The sequence below is a fragment of the Aspergillus neoniger genome, assembly GCF_003184625.1.
Source record: "Aspergillus neoniger CBS 115656 unplaced genomic scaffold BO87scaffold_7, whole genome shotgun sequence".
Classification (NCBI taxonomy): domain Eukaryota; kingdom Fungi; phylum Ascomycota; class Eurotiomycetes; order Eurotiales; family Aspergillaceae; genus Aspergillus; species Aspergillus neoniger.
This window is the reverse complement of record NW_020291135.1, coordinates 250,497-272,079: the sequence shown is the minus strand read 5'-3', so window position 1 is coordinate 272,079 and position 21,583 is coordinate 250,497. Positions and strand designations below refer to the sequence as shown.

Here is a 21,583-nt window from a genome sequence, read left to right as displayed (position 1 = left end):
GTAAAAGTCAACATACTCAGAACTGACTTTACCCTCCCTCAAGACAGAGCTTTGTCATTGTCATCAAAAGCCTGCTTGATCTGATCTGAACAAGGAGTTGCCTTAGCATAGACGTCCGCAGGGACGTGCTTTTGCGCTTCCTCTCCAAATTTGGACTGCTCATCCCGGAGTGTATCAAGCGTTGCCTTCGCAGATGAGGCCACCCCAGCTTTCTTGAATAGAGGCGCCTATACATGGAAGATATTAGCGTATCGAATCAGTTTCGTCGGGGCGCAAAGGGCACCATACCTTGTCCTGTGATGTCTTCACTGCGTCCAGGAGTTCCGGGCACATTTCCTGGAAGGCCTGGTAATATTGCTCGGCCTCATCATCATTGAAAGGCTCGTCTTGCTGAGCTAGGTTCTGGCGAGCTTTCTGGGCGGCGCCCTTGGCCGTCTGCACCGAACTTCTAACCTTGAGGCTGCGAAGCATCCCTCCCTGGTAGTCATCTAGGGACTGTCGGGCATTCTGAATGGAAGTGGTAAGGGCGTTCATATCCGAGACAGCTTGATTGATGTCTTTGGCGCCCAGCACAGGGGATACTGCGAGACAGGCCCCAGCAGTGAGGTAGAAGGCAATGTTGCGGAAGAGCATCGTGGGTGAAACGGTGAGTTGAATGAGTGTAATTGGCTGACAGTCAATAGGTCCTTTCGTATGCAGGATTTAATGTACTCTGTAAGGTACGACGTGTCATTCACTAACGATGGCTTTATACTTCGCTTGAGACATCGCCAGGGATAGATTCCATGAAAAGCCCCTTACATGTCTGCATGCGGATCATGGCTTGTTAGGGCTACACACCAGAATACTTTTAAGCGTGGCTTAGGGATATAATTCATGCAGTGGAGTTCAATCAGTTCATTTTCCTGTTTCTTCTAGTCTGGACCGAATCTGTTTGTGCTTCTATTAGCAGTTATGAATCCCGAGCTATTTTGCAAGACAGCAGAGTCAGAAAGTGATAGGCCTCTATCATTGAGACCGCTCCATGCTTACGTATTGCAGTCTTCATGCAGGGGACTACGTAAGTCGACCTTGTTCCCATACGCATGGATGCAAGGAGTGCTAATTAAGAAAACATGGGCAGACAACTCAGTGTCGGAATTGATCCGGAGACAGGCTAAATGATATACATAGCCCGTGCCTCACCACATTTCAGCGCCCGAGATTCCACACATCTGACGGGCGTTAGCCTTTTGGTGTTCTGTGATCAACTATCCGACTTTGTGTGTCTCAATAGGCTCCATTAGGTGGCCATGGAGGGGAGGAGACTACCACCATGTCCACCTACAGTTTTGTGCTATGCAGGTTGCTCACCAATTTGCAACTTTCCAGACCAAGAACGGTGTGAACGATAATCCGAAAATTATTAACAATGAAGAGCCTACCAATGGCTTTCCGGCGCTGTCCAGCCAACCAATCGCAGTTGTGGGCATGGGGATGCGCCTCCCTGGCGGCGTTCGAACGGCAGAGCAGCTCTGGGATGCACTTATCGAGAAAAGGGATTGTTCGTCAGAGGTCCCCAAGAGCCAGTACAATGTGGACGGGTTCTATAGTGCGGATAAGCCTGGGGCAGTGAGGACGCGAAGAGGATACTTCTTGAAGATGAGTACATCGGGAACGCTGACTTGAACTTCTTCCCGGCGATTCCTGGCTTTGAAATGGACGAACTAGACCCGCAACAGACTTTGTTGATGGAGGTCGTTTGGGAGTGTATGGAAAATGCTGGCCAGACAGGCTGGAATGGCAAAGATATTGGCTGCTACGTTGGTGTTTTTGGCGAAGACTGGCATGAGCTCGCAGCAAAAGAGACACTGTCAATACCTCGCGTGCATGCCTTTGCTAATGGGGCGTACACGCTGTCCAACCGCGTCTCTTATCAATTCAATCTGAAAGGCCCAAGGTAGGTCTTTATCGTTCGCGACGGAGGGCTATGCCATCTTATTTCGCCACTCTAATTTGGAATAGTGCGACTATTATGACTGCATGCTCATCGTCCTTGACAGCTCTTCATGAGGCCTGTCAGGCCCTAAACAATGGTAGTTGTTCCTCCGCCATCGTAGCCGGAACCAATATGATTCTAGCGCCATCTATGACAATCAACATGTCGGACAACACTGTTCTGTCCCCGGATGGGTATTGCAAGGCATTTGATGCTAGAGCTAATGGCTATGGGAGAGGAGAGGCCGTTAATGCAATCTACATCAAGCCCTTGAGCCGAGCAATCGCAGACGGGGATAACGTACGTGCAGTCATTAGGGCAACGTCGGCAAACTATGATGGGCAATCGGCCAAGATATTTGCCCCAGACATCGAAAGCCAAGAGCGACTGATACGAAAAGCTTACCAAAAAGCACAAATTATGGATCCTTCAGAAACATGCTTCATCGAATGTCATGGAACCGGCACCAAAATTGGAGATGTAGTCGAGACAACAGCAGTTGCCCGAGTCTTCGGTTCGCGAGGAATGTACATTGGATCGGTACCACACCAAGTGCACTATTAACACCCATAGTCAATGCTAATTCGGATGTATTTAGGTTAAAACCAATTTCGGTCACGGCGAAGGTGCATCGGGTCTGACAGGAGTGATAAAAGCCATACTCTCCTTGGAGCGTCGTATCATGCCACCAAACATGCACTTTGCCCAACCTAATCCCAAGAGTGAGAATATACTCTGTCGACTGATTTACCCATACCTAGGCTGACTGTATGTCATAAGTACCCTTTCAGAAAGGACGCTTGGCAGTTCCTACCCAGCCAATTCCATGGCCTTCTGATCGGAAGGAACGAGTCAGCGTTAACGGTTTCGGCATCGGTAGCGCCAACGCACATGTGAGTCCGCCAAATGACCGGTTCAGAAGGCCGCATTGCTCACTTCGTTCCATAGGTTATTCTGGACTCATGGCCTACCCCGAGGGATGAGGCCACAGAGTCTGTCTCGGGACATCCTCATAGAAGCCACCTGCTTGTGGTCTCTGCTGCAAGCGAAAGAGCAGTCCAGGCTCGCTGCGAAGCAGTGAGATCACACATACTTGAGAAGCCTTCCCTGATCTCTGATGTTGCCCACACCCTCGGAGCGTGTCGTGAGCACCTTCCATACCGTACGTATATGGTGGCTAGTGGTAATGATACTACTGATGAACCTCGTTTGACTCGAAATGCATCTACTTCCCGCACGAACGACATAGTATTTGCATTCTCCGGTCAGGGTTCGCAGTGGTGCGGCATGGGGAGAGAATTAATGGCTTCGTTCCCGGGTTTCAAGCTCGACTGCCTCGCTATGGACCAAATATTGCAAGAGTTGCCAGAGCCGCCCACATGGAGAATCGCTGGTAAGAAGCACGCTCTTTTGTCATTGCTATTCGACATGCTACATCGGGTCTCCGTTAGTACTAACTGTTGCAGATGAACTCCAAACGCTGGAAGACCCACTGAAGATGGAGGAGCCTGTATTTTCACAGACTTTATCCGCTGCTGTGCAGATTGCATTGGTGAATCTTCTCGAAAGTTGGGGCATATACCCTGCGGCAGTAATTGGCCATTCCAGTGGTGAGGTTGCAGCTGCTTATGCGGCGAAAGCGATTCCCCTTCGAACGGCCATAATCGTAGCCTACTACCGAGGCCTTTGCGCTATGTCTTGCCCACTATCAGGAGGAATGGCTGTTGTTGGCCTAGGAATAAATGCTGTTAAGAAGTATCTCAAAGATGGACTCGTGGTGGCATGTGAGAATGGCCCTGAGACGGTCAATATCTCTGGCAACCGAGAAAGTCTAGCAGCTGTTGTGGATTAGATCAAGGCTGATAATTCAGACACTTTCAGCAAATTGCTGCCTATACGCATGGCTTACCATTCCCGTTAGCTTCCTTTTTGCACTCTCTGAGCGAAACATCTACTGACCTGGACATTAGCCGATATGAAACAAGCGGCGACTGTCTTTAGAGACTTGATTGAGCCTTATATCGTTTGCAATGATAACATGATACCGTTGTATTCGACACTTACGGGCTCGGTAGTCAACGATCCCACTCAGCTTAGCGCTGGCTATTGGGCAGCCAACCTTGAGTCTCCAGTCCTTTTCGCCAGAGCTGTCGAGTCTCTCCTTGCTGCTAAGAAAGACATATCGAAGACTTTCATCGAAGTCGGACCCCACAGTTCGCTCTCAGCACCTCTGCGCCAGATACTTGCTCGGCATACATCGCAAGCGAACAAATACATTCCCACCCTTTTGATTGATCAAGACCAAGCACGCTGCTTATTGCAAGTGGCTGGAGAACTATTCTTAACTGGATTTGTTATTGATCTGGAAGCAATCAATGGCAAAGGCCATTTTGTTAGCTGCCTGTCGCCATATCCATGGGACCGACAGAGTTTGGAATTGGAAGGAAAGTCGACTCAGTAGAAATTGGAGATTCCGTCAGCATCCACGCCATGAACTTCTAGGTTCCCGGACGCTAGAATTCAACGATATTGAACCATCCTGGAGAAATCTACTAAGCCCAGTCGATGTGCCATGGCTTGGTGACCGTTGTATCATGGGCGAAACCCAATTTCCATGCGCAGGGTACATTGGAATGATCAACGAAGCAGTCCGTCAGATATCTGGCATGCAAGAGTGCACTATCCGGAACCTATGCATTCAGGCTCCTCTTTTACTTCACCAATGGGAAAAGATGGAAATTGTAACAAGCGCAAAGCCTGTCAAAATTAGTGATCGAGTAGCCTCTGCATCCTACGAATTCAGCATTATGTCCTACAACGGTATTGAGTGGGTCAAACATACTGTATGTCAGGCCGCAACTGGCACAGCACAGCTTGATCTGCATTTGGACTCAGCTCATGAATGCGCACGGCCCGTGACTTCAGACTATTTATACCAAGAGTTGCGAAAACTTGGTTTGGAGTATGGGCCCGCCTTTAAAGTTCTGGAGAGCATTCGAGCGGACCCCTTAAGTTACAGAGCGACCGCAATCATCCGAACCGAAGACGTCCATGCCGTGCAGCCTACAACGATTGACAAAGGCTTGCAACTTCTCAGTGTCGCAGCTTCAAGGGGGAAATCAATGCAGAATTCACGGCCTCACGTTCCTGTGTTTGTGGATACTATTGAGGTCGGTCGGAACCGACCGCTGGTGAAGGTGACAGCGTCTATGGAGAGTCTCGTTGTGAGCCAGTCCAAGACCAAAGTCAGCTTAATAGATAATACAGGTCAATATAATGGAGGAATACTCTCCATGAAAGGGATTCTACTCGTTCCATTGGAGAGCAGCATAAAAGCTGGGTCCAACAACATCCCTTTGGCAACATATGGCGAATGGCGCCCGGACATGGATCTGATCACAGCCCAGGACCAGCTTTCTGGACTCAAAAGCTTAAATGATTCACAGGTGCGCACGGTTGTTGCAGCTTCAACACTGAATATGATCCAAGTACATCGACTTCTCCAACATACACTTCCCTTCTCGGAGAAGTCGAAGGAGTATCACTACTGGATGCAAGCCCAGATCGACAATATACTAACCGGCAAGTTGACCACTGTCGAACAGGCAAAGACGTGGGCAACACTAGAGGATTGCGATCTATTGAAGGAGGCTAAAGCTTTGAATGAAACTCTCGAATCGGAGGGATTAAAGCACGTTTCGGACCTGTTGGAGGGCACTTTGAACTCGACATTGGATGTCAGCCGAGGCTTCTGTGACACTGAATCGGTATCAAATTTGCGCAGTCTGACAGAATGCTCCAAGATGCCGCCCACAAGTGACCTGTTTGTTTGGCTTTCTCTTGTCTCACATTGCAATCCGACGCTACGAGTTCTCGAGATAGAAGCCCACGAGACTTCTTTCACCTCCTCAGTCCTCTCACAGCTCAAGTCAACAAGCGAAAGACTATACTCAAGCTATACAGTCACGAACACAAGTATGATCGATGATCAATTTAGAAGCCATTTAGACGGTAATACGCATCTTAACTTTCAACAGCTGGACATCACCCGAGATCCACTACTGCAAGGATTTCAGGAAGGCGCTTTTGACTTGGTGATAGTGTCTAAAGTGGGTGATCCCGCTTCGAATTTTGCAACATTGAGCTAACGGACTTCAAGATGTGTCTTGAGAAATCAGGACTTGAAAATTCCTTACAGCACATCAAGAGACTCCTCACACATAATGGGAGTCTTCTACTGCACGTACCAAGTCCAGGTTAGCCTACAAGCATTGGCTACGTATTGTTGAAGTGGTGACTATTTCCAAGACCTCCCTATCATGGAAAATGCATCCGTAAGTCGGCCAGCGATCTTGTCAATACCACAGTAAGACTGACTATACTCAAGAGATTGTTATTTTTGGTCGGGTGTAGCAAACTCGACGCCCAGTTAGGAGACTGTCAGCCCCTTGATGCATGGCAAAATTCACTTCTGCTGGCAGGGTTCACCGGCGTTGACACATATTCATACGACGCTAGGTTTCCGTATCCATTGCGCTACAATATAATCTCACGTATATCCGACTGGAATGCAGTGAAAATCCCAAAGGCAATATACCTTCTATGCACGACTAAGCGACACGATCATCCGTGGATATGCAATGTGGAAGCCGTACTTGAGCAGGCAGGCTATCACACCGAGCGATGCATACTTGGAGGAGAATTACCTCCTAATCAATGCGTTATTTCCTTTTTGGATCTTGATAAACCTTTCTTCAAAGACATAGACATACAGAGCTGGGGCTGGTTTCAGTCCTTGATCAAATGTTCTCCTCGCATTCTTTGGATTACCCCGTCCGTCGAACTCGGGTGCCATGATCCTGAATTTGGAATTGTATTTGGTGCATCACGAACAGTTCGGCAGGAGGAAGCACTCCATTTCGGTACATTGCAGATAGACCAATTCAACAGTACTGCAATTAGGCCTACTTTGGGAGTATGTGAGAAGTTTTCAAAGCAACTGAGGGTCAAGACACGAATGACATAGAATACGAGTTCGCTTTGCGGAATGGGACCATTTACATCCCGAGGTTCCATTGGGAGTCCCTTTCTGACTGTCTTCTTCGGGAGCCGGATCCAACAATTCCCATCAAATTAAACGTCAGTACATACGGTTCAATGAACTCTCTTGGTTGGGCTGAACATGAACTCGGTCTTCCTGGGCCACGCGAAGTTATAGTTGATGTCAGTTATGTTGGCTTGAACTTCAGAGTAAGTGATCCTCGACGTGTATATGCTAGAAGGACGATTGATTGGAAATTAGGATATTATGATCCAATTGGGAATCATGGCGAGCAAAGATGAATTTGGGGTCGAGGCTAGTGGCATCGTCCGCCAATGTGGCAGCGACGTGGAGCAAGTAAGCCTGGCGATCAGGTCATGCTGCTTCAGCCTGGGCTTTTCTGCTCGCGCGTGTGTGTTCCTGTTTCCAGCTGTGTGCGTCTACCAGCGTGGCAATCCTTGGAGGATGCTGCTTCAATGGCTGTGGCATACGGGACAGCCCTCTACTGCTTGACAGACATTGCTCGGCTAGAAAAGGGTCAGGTATGTTACCGATCCTAATCAGTGCTAGTATTTAAGACGTGAAGAGCTAACTCTCTATAGTCTGTGCTAATCCATGCAGCATGTGGAGGGGTTGGTTTGGCTGCGATCAACTTGTGCCAGATGCTTGGTGCCGAAGTAAGTCCATATGCCATTTCATCAAGGTCAGGATAATGAGGGCACTGGCATCGATCAGATATATGCGTCAGTTGGCAGCGAGGAGAAAGCTTTGCATCTTGTCAATACGTTCCATATCCCGCGACATCGGATCTTTAATTCGAGAGACAGCAGTTTCCTTCCGGGAATACTACGTGAAACGGGTGGCCGCGGGGTTGACGTTGTGCTCAACTCGCTGGCTGGAGAGCTGTTGCATGCATCATGGTCATGCGTTGCAGAGTTTGGTAAAATGATAGAGATTGGTAAACGAGATATCCTCGAGCATGGAAAATTGCCAATGGATGCTTTTGGGGGTAACCGGGCCTTTTTTGGTGTGGATCTCATAAGACTGGGGCAGAAACCTGGAGCCTTTGCAAGGTAATTAGATTCTTACTTTTGTGTAACAAACTGCTGCTGACCTTGGCCTAACAGCTTAACGTCTCGAGTGATGGATCTCTATGAAGAGGGCAAAATATCCCCAATCCGCCCATCGAAGGTCTTCGAGGCTTGCGATGTCAAAGAAGCATTCCGATACATGCAAAGCGGCCTCCACATTGGTAAAATCCTGATAAGGATGCCTTGGAATACCAATGGCCTCAATGTTGCTCGGTCACGAAGACAGTCAGCCCTTTCACCCGACTTAGCCTATGTTTTAGTCGGTGGTCTAGGGGGCATTGGACAGACACTTGCGACCTGGATGGTGGAGAAGGGCGCCCGACACTTGATGTTTCTCTCGCGGTCCGCAGGCACATCTGCCGGAGACCAGTCGTTCGCACATGAACTGGAGATCCAGGGATGCACGGTTGTACTGGCCAAAGCCGACGTGTCGATTTCGGAGGATGTGAAAGCCGTCATCCGCTCATGCCCTCGCCCTATCGGTGGAATCCTCCAACTATCGATGGTTCCTCGGGTAAGCATCTAACCCCCTTCAATGACTTGACATGAAGACTAACCAGTTAGGACCAATTCATCCAAAATATGACACACAAGGACTGGCAAGATGTATTGGCCTGTAAGGTCGCAGGCACCTGGAATCTGCATCATGCGCTACAAGGTCACGATGCTCATCTGGGGTTCTTTGTCCTCTGTGGTTCCATTTCAGGTGTCTTGGGTACCCCATGTCAAATCAATTATTCCTCAGCCAATGCTTTCTTGACCTCTTTCACGCAGTATCGCCTGCAGCTTGGACTTCCCGCCTCGGTCGTCAACCTCGGCGCCGTGGGAGATGTGGGATACATCGCCACACAAGACCCAAAACTACGAGAGCGAATGAGCTCTGGATCCGTGCGCCTTCTGCAGGAGCAGGAAGTTCTGGACGCATTCGAACTCGCTATCTTCAAGTGTCAATCAGGGGCTCCCTTGCGTATAGCTGATGGTACCATCAGGGCGCCAAACAACATTATTGTTGGTATGAGCAGTACCAAATCCCTAACCGACCTCTCGGTCCGTCCGCTTTGGGGTCAAGATGCGCGATTCGGCATCTACCGGAATCTCGACGAGGACGTCAACACAGGCCCAGCTCGGTCGTCCTTGAGCAACGCAGCAGCCATGCGGGATTTTCTAGCAAAGATTGAGAGGCAACCTGACATGCTCGACACCGATGACATGGCCAACACGATACTTGAGTACTTGATCAAGTCTATACAGGAGTACTCTAAGTTCGCCCATAATCTTAGCTACGATCAGGTAGTGGAATTGCCTATTGACTCCTTGATGACGGTTGAGCTTCGCAATTGGTCTCGTCGCAATTTAGGTGTTGTGTTGTCTCTAACGGCTATTAGCAAGGCAGGTACTATTGGAGGACTGGGTGAGCTGGCGCTGGCGTCTTTGCGTTCGAAGTATAGTAAGACGTGATTTGGTCTGTCTAATCTAGAACTAGGTAGGACGGAGGATATTAGTTCAATGACCACGTATCTTTGAGAAGTATCTAGTCCAGGTAGTATTTGGTATAGATACTTCTTTCTTTGTCATCAAAAATTAAAGACTTCGACTTCCAATTACGTATGAGATAACTACCGTCTAGACCTTAACGCAGAGTAGGACTCTTCATTGACTTCAAACGTGTGATTAAGTCGGTATTCAGAAGACAAAGCAAAGAGGTATACTTCTAACCTACATCCGCACTTGTTTTAGATACTACGACGGTGAAACAATCATTATCAGTAATACCGGTAGCTAACCCGGACATAGTACATTACAAAAGTATATTAGATATCTACTACACTGTTATGATACAGAATCCAAGGTCCCAGCCGGTATATACATACAAGCAAGTACCAAAGCAGACTTCCACTCATATAAAGCTAAGAAGCAAGTCACCCTCCCTAGTAAAGAGTACCGCAGTACCAGTTCTCAGCCTTATCCACATCACCAGAGCCCTTATACTTAGCCAGCTGAGGATGAGGGCAAATCGGTCTCTGCTTGTCGACGCCATCAGCAACATCATCGTTCTTGAACTTGGTCGGGATGAGATAATCAGGGGCAGTGCCGTTCTCGACCCAGTTCATAATAGCCAGGACGAGATCGTGCTTGGGGTCATTGAATCCGGGAACGCCGAACACCGTTCCGGAGAGAGAAGAGGCCTGGCTGTCTCCGTTCATGTAGTACGGGGCGTCCTGGTCGGAGGGCGTGCTGGTGCAGTGCTCCATACCGGGGATCAGGAAGAAGCGGTAGAAGTCGTCGACGGGGATGTCCTGGGGACGGAGGGCTTCTTGGATGTGGTTGTACAGGTAGACGGAGGAGCCGGTGGCGATGGACGGGTCGGAGTAGCCGTGGTAGTGGAGGAGCTTGCCTCCCTTCTTGTAGAAGGGGGAGATGTCGAAGTCGTCGGCTGTGGCGTTTCCGGGGTTGATCTTGTCGGAGAGGGCCACGAGGTCCGGGTTCCAGTCCTTCCAGGTCCAGTCGCCGCCGATCTGGAGCATGTATTGGATGTAGGTGACGAAGTCGTCGTCCAGGCTGGGGGCGCCGACTTCAGTGCCCAGGGTGTAGCCGGGGAAGATTAGGGTGTCGTTGGCTTCGTACCAGGGGTTGAAGAGCTTGTTGACGGTCTTGAGTTGGGCGGGGGTCACGCAGGTGTCGTTGGAGGAGGTGGCGTTGCACATCACGGGGACGGGGTCGAAGACACAGCCGAAGGGGTTCTGCATGATGTTGTCTTTCAGGCCGTCTTGGGGATCGCACTGCTTCAGGATCTCGTCCTGGACGGCGGTCATTTGGGCGTCGCTGACGTGGTAGTCGGCGGTTTCCGGGAGGTTCCAGATGGCAGTGAGGACGTTCCAGAGCTGCTGGTGGGAAGTCCACCAGGCTGGTGCGCCGGCAACTACGCCGTCGAAGTCGTCGGGGAACATTTCGACTTCTTTGAAGCCCTGCTTGCCACCGGCGGAGCAACCCCGGTAGTAGCTGTAGGAGATGTCCTTTCCGTAGTAGCCCTCGGTGACCTTCTTTCCGTTGACTACGGCGTCGTGGAGGGCGCGGTAGCCCCAGTTGGTGAGGGCAGCTTCGTTGTGGTATCCGAAGCTTCCGTTGTTGCCCTCGTGGCCGGTATCAGTTGATACACTGGCAAAGCCGTACCACATGGTGTTGATGATGGAAGACCAGCCGACAGATCCGGCGAATTCGCCGTTGCCGACGGCCATGAATCTACCGTTCCATTCGTCGGGTAGGACTAGACCGACGCTGTGCTGGGTGTTGTTGGGCAGGGAGATGTTGGCCTGGGCAACACAGCCGGCAAGAGGAAGTTCATAGGCGCTGATGCCCATGGGGTCGGAGGTCAGGCCATAGTTGTATTCAATGGGAGGGGTGAAGTTATATCCCTTTTCATAATGATTGGCGTAAAAGACGGTTGCATTCTTGGGAAGGAATCGAGCAATGGTATCAACGCTGCAGTTCTTGGCTGCAGCCACGCCGGCTGCGGCGAGGAAGGGTGTAGCGGACTTCATGGGGTTGATATGTCAAGTAGGAAAAGAATGGCTGTACTGATAAAAGAGCGACGGTTAGAAGTCTGATGGGTTGAAATTTAAACAAGCAGAGTGAGAGAGCTGCTTATATATCTACAGGAGCAGATCGTGAGACGTCGGCCGCATCAAATCAAGGTCAACTACTATTCCCAGGAACGGTTACTCCAACCGAGAAAGGAGGGGAAAGCCTAGCCCGGTACCTGCATTTTCCGAGCCATATAGATTGATCGTTGGAGACAAAAGCGGATATCATGCTCTTCGCAGTAAAGCAGCATTCCAGTTAGAGGGTGTTGCTATCCTGTTCATTAGGTTAGACAGAGATCCCCCACTCGCTCTGTTGTTGATAAACGGGAGATGTGCCGATTGTTGCCTAACGAGGGCTAGTCTCCGCCGGTAGAACACCGCGGATGCACGGGAAGAAACAAGGGAAGTGTGGACTAAAAGTAGATGGTGGAATCTGTAGCTCGTCAATTGACAAAACCGGAGGTTGGAGGTTACGAATGAGTGGACCTCCAACGACCTTATAATCTTATCACTGGTAAGCTTAAAGTGTGCTTCTTTCAGACCCACGTCCAATTTCTGCACGGCACTGACGTCACCGCTGATGACGACGAATATCCACAATGGGTTCAGTACTCTAACATACTCCAAACGTATACCAGGAGCGATGATAGATCTCAGACCTATCACCATTCAGCAACGCGATTTAGCTATCACAATCGTCAAACACTGTGGGGCATCTTCTGCTCTTTAAAGAAAATGCTTGGTTCGGGAACCACGTAATGCACCCCATCATCATGCAGGAACCATTGATTGTAGCCTTTATGACGCTGATTAAAGGATATGGCGGTCAAAGTAGTTGTTCATCTCCAAGGTATCGGACGAACACTTGCGAGTGCTGGTTTGTGGATGGGGAGAACCACAGGAACGGTGTATTGTTGGCACGCAGTTCGCAGACCAGTTTCAAATAAAGAGAGGGGGGGAGGCTTGTTTGATCCACATTGACGTGCCGAAAAAAAGCGACAGAAATTGCTGTTATAGGGAAAGGCCATATCTAGGATATCAATTATTGGGTTCTGGAGATCATAGAAGGGCGATTCCAGGCCATTGATATTTGACAAGCTGTAAATCCCGTGAAAGAAGAGTATATGCTTCACCAGTGTCCAGACTTGCTGTGTATTTCGCCAGTAAGAAGGTTAGCAGTGGGTCAGAGAGCATTTGTCACGAATACTTACATGAGGATGAATACTCATTGAGAGATTCACAGTATCGAATACGGCGTTGATCAGTTCTCTTCAGGACTGAGTGCTATCGGCACCTTAGTTATAGAGTCCGAGTGCTAAGAAACAGAAAAGGTTGATAATAAGCCGTTAGTATTGCCATTATGTCTCAATAGGTAGGTCAGGGAATAAGTCCTTGTCTGTGTCTATGGTCAAGATACGGTGTGATGGTGGTAGTGAGCAGGGACCACATGGGCAGAGGTGGCGATGGATCAGGTGATGCCTGGCTGCAGTGGATGTCAACATCATATCATTCTAACCAGCTGTTCTCCTGTTTGTATACCCTACAAACCTACATCAAGTACAGTACTTCGGCTACTATTTTTACTATTTCTCTTTTGGTTAGTTTTGCAATTTCTCTAACATAGTGCCATATCATATCTGCTCTAGCAACTCTGTAGATTCGACATACTCTTGCAGATACAGACTTTATTAGTGAACCTCATCTAGTCCAATTATATGCTGAAACTTCACCATGTTCAATTCTACGGTAATAAAAAATCCTTTCTTTATACTGAAGCAAGAATACCTTTCCCTCCATGTCATTTGAGCTAATATTCTTTTTCGTGTCTTCTCTAGATATGCCTAGTTCAGATACATTATGATCTCCTCCAAAAGCAACCTATTAATATCAGTGGCACACCAAGCTGGAGAATGGCAATGGGGCCAATTATGCCAGTGGCGACGCATTGTAGAGGTAATCCACTTGGTAATCGCTGGTCAAATTCAAAATCGATGGTACGGAGGAAGAAAAACTCCATGCCAAACCTGAGTGGCCGGTCTAGCTAACAATTTCGTTGAGTGTTCCAATGCCTGCCTCATCTTTTAAGTATAGTATCCCCTGCTTGAGTGTTTGAAGTCTGACCCGTTCCATCACGCCCAACACTGCTCGTGGAAGCCTGGTAGATACCATTATATCCTTCCACCTCTTTGCTCAACTCCTCAAAGACAATCTGCGCGAGCTTGGCGTCTCGATACAGAACGACGCCGTGGGGATTCTTGACCTCCATCAGGGCACCGAGAGCACCTTCATAACCGGCGTCGACAACACCCGCCGTAATCCCCACCCCAGAATGCCAGAGGGATGACCGCGCGAAAATGCTGCCCATGCAATCCCGTGGAACGTGAACGGTTTCGTTGAAGTCGACCAAATAAGCGCCTGGTGGCAGTGTAATGGCATGACTTGTGTTATCAAACGGCAAGATAGAGGTTCTGGCTGCCTGGCGCTTCGTATTATCGAAGTCAATAGTCGCTGCGGAGGTCCATTTGGAGATCTGACGAAGGGTGAGATCAATGCCGCAAGGTTGTTGTTGGGTGGCACCGCGGAGATTCCGCACCAGTTGGCGGGTGACGACTTCAAGTCCGCTGACAATCATGATGCGGTTTGAGTGGTAAGGGTGGTGGTGGTAATCATATGGAGAATTGTCTGTGCAAGACAAGGGGGTGCTCGTGAGGAGTATGAGGGAATACGGGCTATTTATATCACAAGAAAAGAGGGAATCGGATCGATCAACCAGATGATTGATGATAGGTCTGAACTGAAGATCTGCTAAAATGGCGTGCACACTCAAATGGGATTAGCACCGTATAGGACTTCTCATCTGCAAATCCTCCCGAGCAGCTGTTGGATAGCATACTCGATAAGCGGGTTGGAGGGCAGCATTGGCAGTAGAGCTCGAAATCTCTTCGCATCGGCATATATTTCTGGATGTTTTGTAAGTAAAACTGGGAGGTATTGGGCAACACCAGATCCTTGGCTTTTTTCTTTATGAACTTATAATTGCTCAATACTAGTAGGGGTTGGGGACTAGTCTAGGAGTCAGTAAAGAAATTAGAATATCAAAGAAAAGAAGCAAGTATATTCTATAGTCCCTGCGAGTAAAAAATATGTATAACAAAAGAAACGGTTCAAAAACTACCAGAACATGAGATTAGAGTGTTGATGTCTGCTAGCAGTCTTTCCAGTCTCTTCCTCTAGATTGTATACTAAGTCTTTTTAGAACTAAGTACTGGCAAGATAGGTTACATGCTATCAAAGTGCTAGTAAACAAGCAAAGTATTTCTCGTTTAGCAGGGTAATTAAACCAGATAAGAGTAGCCCGGCCAATGGTAATGAAAATACAATATTTGAAATAGCCTCTAGGCAGGATTTAGAGCAGGATTTATTGCAGTGCAACAGGAAAGATTTAGTTCAACTTCCAATCAGCACAGCTCTATACTAGAATACAATAGACAATCATACTGCAAAATATATTAGCTATATCCCCGCTAGCCAACTGTGAAGAGTAGTAAGTCATAAGCTCTAAGCGTTCTTTCTAAAGCAAGTCAACAACAAACTTGAATAGTCCATAATCTTGGTGGCTATACTATCGAGCCCCGGAGACCAGGCTAATCCGGTGCCGAACCACGTGACCGCGGGCGGCATTCCCTCCGTTGCTTCAAGCTTACGGTCACCCTTGACCTGTCACCAAAGTCAACAAGAGTCCATGTACCGACCAGCCCCTGTCCTCTGATAATTCGTTGCGAATAAGCTCTGGTTGGAGGCCCCTGGAGCAATAAAGATGACTTTAGGGCCTCTTTGCACGTTATTCAGCCCGCTAGGGTTGGTCCTAGCCACGTACGTTTACGATGTGTTCGGTTGAGTTGGACTGGGAGTGCCTCACCTAAAGCCCGCATCTCCACCGCCTACATACACGTCATGAACAGCCACGTCTCGATCCTCTACGGTACCCTTGATAAACATCGCTTTCGCAAGTGGCTTTTGATGGCCGATTTACTTCAGGATGGTTGGGAAATAATCTCTTTCTGCTCTCACAACCAGTATGGTTGGCAGGCCATGTGTTTGCTGGGTAGGCTTAGATGCCGGATTTCCCCGGAGTTCTTCGAGGCTCAATGACTTCACCCCAAACATCAACGGCAGGTACGTACATGGCAAACATTAACCGTATGCTCTCCAGAAATTGGATGAGTGTGAGTACAACTATCTGTATCTGTGGCGTGGCTTGTGATATAGCTAGAGCCTACCTTCGGTTCTTACCCAGGATTCAAATATGGTTTCGACGTGGTGTGCCAAAGTCAGGTCGCCGACCGTCGAGCACTTGAGTAATTAGACGGATGACATTGTCCTCTATGATACCTGATATTTTCCCCATTCACAAGGCTCGACTACCCTATGTCTTCGGTATCTCGAAGACTTACACCGCTGTCTTTCAACATCGACCCCTTCTGCTTCTTGTTCCTTGATCATTGTCAGGAAGCATGCGGGCCTTGAATACGTTAAGCAGTGAACGGCGCTTGGGCATTTTTGGGCGCCTACGATAGCTCAACTTGTTACACCACACCCACTGATGGCAAGAAACTAATCTAGTGAGCCGCAACTGAACACTGCGGACTCATCCATCTGCGTCGGTGCTGCTACTACAACTCGCCTGGGCAAGGTGTTTGCTCTGATCATTTTTGTCAATGTTTGTCAATTTGCGGTTTATTTGCTCCCCGTAGATAGGTGTGTTCTGTTGTGGGAAGGATATGCTCCCTCTTCCAGCCAGCGACCAAAAGCGCTACATGCAGGTGATGAGCCTGTAAAAGGTTGGGGAAGACATGGTGATGTTTTACGCGACAAAAATTGGAGGAAAGACGAATTACCCGAACATGAACCCAAGACAGATCATCATTGGCAGAAGTGCAAGAAGGGGTAGGAGCAAAGGCAGAGTTCAGTGCAGCTGGACCATGATGGAAGAGAAGACTTGGAGCCCTCCCGTGGCCCGGACATGGAAACAATGGCCATGATCGAGGCAGGGACATGGAGTGAATACTACTGGGCTGAGGATGTGCTATTCAGCGACGCTCATATTTGACTGGGGGATTTCGACAACTGAATGCCTCCATGTCTCTCCGTACCCCAGGCCAAAGCGTCCTAAGGGGTCATACCGGACAGCAATACCGGCCGTCACCTGGTTTTGCCGTCTCTGCACCGCGGCCTTGCGCCAGCATCCGTAGTAAGAGCCAAACTACTGGCAACCCCGGAAGTGAAAGAGGAAGAAGGGATCGGACAAGGAGGAACACTGGATCAGCGGCTCGTCGGTGTTGGGCCGCCCCAGAGTCACCTGCTGGACTGACTCTCTTCACTAAAAATCTCCCGCCATCAAAGTAGACTCCCGTTCCATCACCACCTTGCAACTCATGGTGGTTCTTCGTATTATCTAGTGCTCCAAGGCCAACGAAAGCGGCCACAGGAAGCAAATTAATCCCCCTCGGGACCAACCAAAAAAAAAGACTGCGAGGTGCGTCTGTCCCCCCCTTCTCCCTTCTAGAATACCCATTTTCCCCTGCACTTTACATTCTGCAGCCGGTTCGAAAGGTGTTCCCGGACATTGACGATCTGCTTCTGCCCAGAACTGCCGGCCTTTGCGACGCCTTTTTTCCCATCCTCCCTCCGTCAACTCAAACCCCCCCGGAAAAACCGGTCTTCCGCACCACCCAATCCCCCGACAGAAAGAGAACTGTGAACGCGGCCGACACACGCCCCGACCAGCCTAGACGAGAGGATAGGCTCCACCGGATTATCCTAACGCTGACATCTACATGCGAACCTCCTCATCCGTCAGTGGGCCGGTCATTCTGATCCCTGCTGCTTTTCCTTCCTTTTCTGTTGGAATCCGATGCAGCTGAAGGAGAATACATGGCTGGGTCCCGCAGGAGTCCGGTGTTGAGAGACCAGTGGAGAGCCACCAGCGACACTAGAGACCCCAGAGACCGGGAGAAGCACCGGCCTCGAGGCTCGTACCGCGATAGGGGAAGGGACAAATTTCGCGACCGTGAGCGTCGTCGCCGACCCAAAGAGGGCAGACCCGACGACGAGCTTCCTCTACGGTCGCCGCCACCGCGTCCCTTTCCTCCTCCACTGCACCACGAACCTCGCCAACACCGTGATTTGTCCCCTAGCACCGTCTCCGCCCGTGGCTCCCCTGGTCATCCACATTCGGAATTTCACCCTGGTCGGAAACTAGGCCGTGATCGCTCACCCTTACCCGCTGATTATCCTGGCTTGGAATCGCGTCGTTCTCTCGAAGCTGAAAACACCAACGATAGAGGCCACCATCGGCGCGACCACTCACCATCCGCTCCGCCTCCCTTCAAGCGTAAAAGGACGCGAAGCCCTTCTCCCAGTGGCTTCGATCAGCCTCCCACCCGACCAAGTCATCGCTATCCTCCTTCCAATCACAGTGACGACCTGGATCGAGGTCTGCCATCCAACAGGCGAGGACGATTCGCATCTCGGGGTCGGTCTGGTCGGAGACCATCCCCCCGACGAGGGAGAGATAGGCGCCCACCCGGGGGTAGACGTCCAATATCCCCACGACCTAGGCGCTCTAGGTCTCCCGTACGTGGTGGGAAATCTTACGCATACCCTCGGCGTCGCTTTCATAGCCCTTTGCCGGAAGACGAACTCGAGAACGAGCCCCGCTATCGATCACCTTCGCGTCACTCTGTGCAGTCCGGTGATTCGAGGTTATCTATAGCTTCTCGCCGCAATTCTCTGGGTGATCCGACGATGAACTCCGCCAGACCCGCCCGCTCAGCAGCGGGTGACTCGTTCAGGTCTCTGTCCCCGTCTCGGGAAGCTCCGGGGCATGATGCAGATAATGCCAGTGTTTCGGCCAACGGGGAGACATCACGCGATGCATTCCAGCGCCCGCGAACATCTCGACCGTATGCCGATGCTTCTCAGTACTCCTCGACGATGCAGAACGCTACTCCGACGAATTCTTACCACGGATCGCCACAGCCTGGTTCTCCGTACTCGGGCGGGCGCGGGGGACGGGGTCAGCATGTGTAAGTCGAGTCATTTCAGGACACTTCTCCGCAGCATCAGACTAACTTCGGACAATACATATAGCCCTACCTCTCCGTACCGGCAGAACAACTACACTACGAGTGGTCCACATGGTCACAGTTCGTCATATTCAGGGCCATCTTACCGTGGTGGACATTCAGGGTACCGTGGCGGCTATCAAGGACATGGCAGCGACCGTCGCTTTATGAACTCAGGGCCTCAGGGCCATAATAATGGACCACCACATGGCCGAAGCAATTTTAACAAAGCACATTGGAGGGGTGATTCCCGAGGTCGAGGCCCTTCCAGCCCTCACGAGCCCTATAGGCAACCATCAGCCAGCCCACCACCGCCCCCGGCCAACGAAGAAAGATCCCATGTTGACGATAATGGTGACCGGTTTGCACCATCAAGGAAAGAAACCCACACAGAAGATGACGGTTCGAAGGCTACTGCGGGAGGTGATGCTCAAGGCAACCCACCTCCAACTAATGCTACGCAACAATCTAATTCATCTGCTACCCCCAACAAAGGGGGCAAAATCAGTTTCGCTTTCAAGGCAAAGACTACCCCGGCTCCAGCTCCCAAGCCGGTTCCCGACTTGGCCCAAAGAATGCTGGCACGAGAGCCACCGCCGCGCGCTGCTGAGCCACCTCCCCGCAATAGGTTATCGAGTGGCCCGCCGCCACCGAAGTTTAAGCCTGACACACGCTATGACCGTCGTGATCGTGACAGAGATAGGGACCGCGACCGTGATCGGCCGCGCGACAGGGACCGAGATCGAGGGAGGATGGACCGCAGAGAATTCCGGGAACCCCGCAGCTTTCGTGAAGCTCGAGACCCACGCGATATGAGAAGAGACGACCGACGATTCGAACACCGCAATGAAAGAAGGAGAGGTGATCGAAGACAAGACTTCCGTCCCGAGCGCCGTCGCGAGCGTTCTCCTGAACCAAAAAAGCAGTCAAAGATCATGACCCGTCCCAAGCCACGTCCCACCCTATCTGAAGAATTTGCCCAGTCGGACTCGGTCTATTATCGAAAGCCTGGCAATGAGTCTGTCATTGGTGCCGGTACATATGGAAAGGTTTTCAAGGCAATTCATGTCTACACACAGAAAAAGGTTGCTTTGAAAAAGATCCGAATGGAAGGCGAGAAGGACGGCTTTCCCGTCACAGCTGTGCGGGAGATCAAACTACTTCAACATCTTCGCAACAACAACGTTGTCAGCCTGTTGGAAGTAATGGTTGAGAGAAACGAGTGTTTCATGGTCTTTGAATATCTCTCGCACGATCTGACTGGCTTGATCAATCATCCAACCTTCACGCTGACGGCAGCTCACAAGAAAGACTTGGCTAAACAGATGTTTGAGGGCTTGAACTACCTGCACCACCGTGGAGTCATGCATCGTGACATCAAGGCCGCCAACATCCTCATCAGCAACAGAGGGCAACTGAAATTTGCGGACTTTGGATTGGCCCGTTTCTTTTCTAAGAGTCGCCAACTAGATTACACCAACCGTGTCATCACCATATGGTATCGACCACCCGAACTTTTGTTGGGTGAAACCAGGTATGGACCGGCGGTCGATGTCTGGAGTGCGGCGTGCGTATACGTGGAGATGTTTACGAAGAAGGCTGTCTTTCCTGGCGAGGGCGGAGAGATCAGTCAATTGGAGAAGCTTTACAATTCCCTTGGTACGCCGACTCGGCAAGAGTGGCCAGACATTGTCGAGATGCCCTGGTTCGAGCTGATGCGGCCGACTGAGCGACGCAAGAGGATATTCGAAGAGGTCTACCGGGAAGTTCTATCACCCGCTGCTCTGGATTTGGTTTCGCAAATATTCCGCTACGATCCTACAAAACGGCCAAGTACCGAGGAGATTCTGTCACACCCATACTTTGTTTCAGAGGAACCAAGTGCTCAACAAGCCGTCGAGTAAGTTCAAATGCTTAATAACCCCTGTTTGACTGTCGCTAATGCATCTCAGATTGGAGAATATTGAAGGTGACTGGCATGAATTCGAGTCTAAGGCTCTCCGTCGCGAGAGGGACAAAGAACGTCGTGCTGAGTATCAGCGGGATAAGGAGAAGCGCAAGGGGGCACCATCTGCACCTCCGAGCGAGAGAGATCCTAAGCGTGTCAAGCAAGACGGGTCTGAAAGCGGACCACCTTCTGCGCCACACCCGGGTCAGTGAAGCCTGGATGTAACATCCGTGCAGCCCTCTCCAACATGTCGACTATACGAACTTTCGAAGCCCAGCGCAATGAAATAGGGGTTTTCAGAAAGCATGTGCGCCATCCTAAGCGTGCGTTGACGAAGCTGTGCATCTTACGGAAGTCTCGCAAAGTATAACATCACCGGGGCTAGCTCCTATGACAAAACTCCTTCCGTAACCCTTTCTTCCCCCTCACCTACCCCTACCACTATCATCTATTATGCGGAACTATGACCGACGGGCGACATGCACGCTGCTTCATTTTCCTCGGAGATCTGACTTCCGAGCATCCTACATTTATGGTCCAACATTTTTGACGGTTGAGGCCTTTCCATCCTGGGCACACTTGATCTGTGTATAGATTCTATTGATACGACAATACAATGCCATATTCTCTTTCCATGTTATTCTTGTGTACAGGGGCAGTTGTTGCAGAAGATCATCCGATCTGAGGTGTCGATCCGAAGTGAAATCACCAAAATAGCGTTGAGTGTGAGTGTAGCAGTAGGGAACTCGTACTGAGGACAATTGCTAGTCTACCATGGGACAATCTACTACAAACAGCCACGTCAGCAACTGATGAG

At 50.0% G+C, this 21,583-nt stretch overlaps 3 protein-coding genes across 3 annotated transcripts; 2 read left to right on the top strand and 1 right to left on the bottom strand.

Annotated features, from left to right (window-relative positions):
- Nucleotides 1-1,315: 1,315 nt before the first annotated feature.
- On the top strand, nt 1,316-10,716 carry BO87DRAFT_394644 (type I polyketide synthase; the record flags this gene model as incomplete). Its single annotated transcript, XM_025625131.1, has 22 exons — nt 1,316-1,333; nt 1,420-1,611; nt 1,647-1,939; nt 2,005-2,518; nt 2,577-2,700; nt 2,759-2,871; nt 2,927-3,371; nt 3,445-3,782; nt 3,831-3,894; nt 3,949-4,370; nt 4,423-5,953; nt 5,987-6,087; nt 6,138-6,234; nt 6,346-6,953; nt 6,983-7,228; nt 7,281-7,346; nt 7,382-7,561; nt 7,622-7,696; nt 7,755-8,092; nt 8,147-8,624; nt 8,675-9,557; nt 9,926-10,716. 22 exons carry the CDS (start codon nt 1,316-1,318, stop codon nt 10,714-10,716), a joined length of 7,917 nt encoding a protein of 2,638 aa, XP_025482469.1.
- Nucleotides 10,717-13,526: 2,810 nt separating this feature from the next.
- On the bottom strand, nt 13,527-14,411 carry BO87DRAFT_374029 (putative dUTPase). Its single transcript, XM_025622698.1, has one exon. It carries the CDS (start codon nt 14,321-14,323, stop codon nt 13,766-13,768), a length of 558 nt encoding a protein of 185 aa, XP_025482468.1. The 5' UTR covers nt 14,324-14,411; the 3' UTR covers nt 13,527-13,765.
- Nucleotides 14,412-17,187: 2,776 nt separating this feature from the next.
- BO87DRAFT_218629 (putative protein kinase) lies at nt 17,188-21,352 on the top strand. Its single transcript, XM_025618671.1, has 3 exons — nt 17,188-18,779; nt 18,844-20,718; nt 20,771-21,352. Exons 1-3 carry the CDS (start codon nt 17,626-17,628, stop codon nt 20,976-20,978), a joined length of 3,237 nt encoding a protein of 1,078 aa, XP_025482467.1. The 5' UTR covers nt 17,188-17,625; the 3' UTR covers nt 20,979-21,352.
- Nucleotides 21,353-21,583: the final 231 nt, after the last annotated feature.

Bases quoted from the DNA above. Each gene is read 5' to 3' on its own strand.
- BO87DRAFT_374029 (XM_025622698.1), bottom strand. From the start codon at position 14,323: ATGATTGTCAGCGGACTTGAAGTCGTCACCCGCCAACTGGTGCGGAAT.
- BO87DRAFT_218629 (XM_025618671.1), top strand. From the start codon at position 17,626: ATGGCTGGGTCCCGCAGGAGTCCGGTGTTGAGAGACCAGTGGAGAGCC. The intron at 18,780-18,843 runs GTAAGTCGAGTC...CAATACATATAG, and splicing joins GGGGGACGGGGTCAGCATGT to CCCTACCTCTCCGTACCGGC. The intron at 20,719-20,770 runs GTAAGTTCAAAT...AATGCATCTCAG, and splicing joins AGTGCTCAACAAGCCGTCGA to ATTGGAGAATATTGAAGGTG.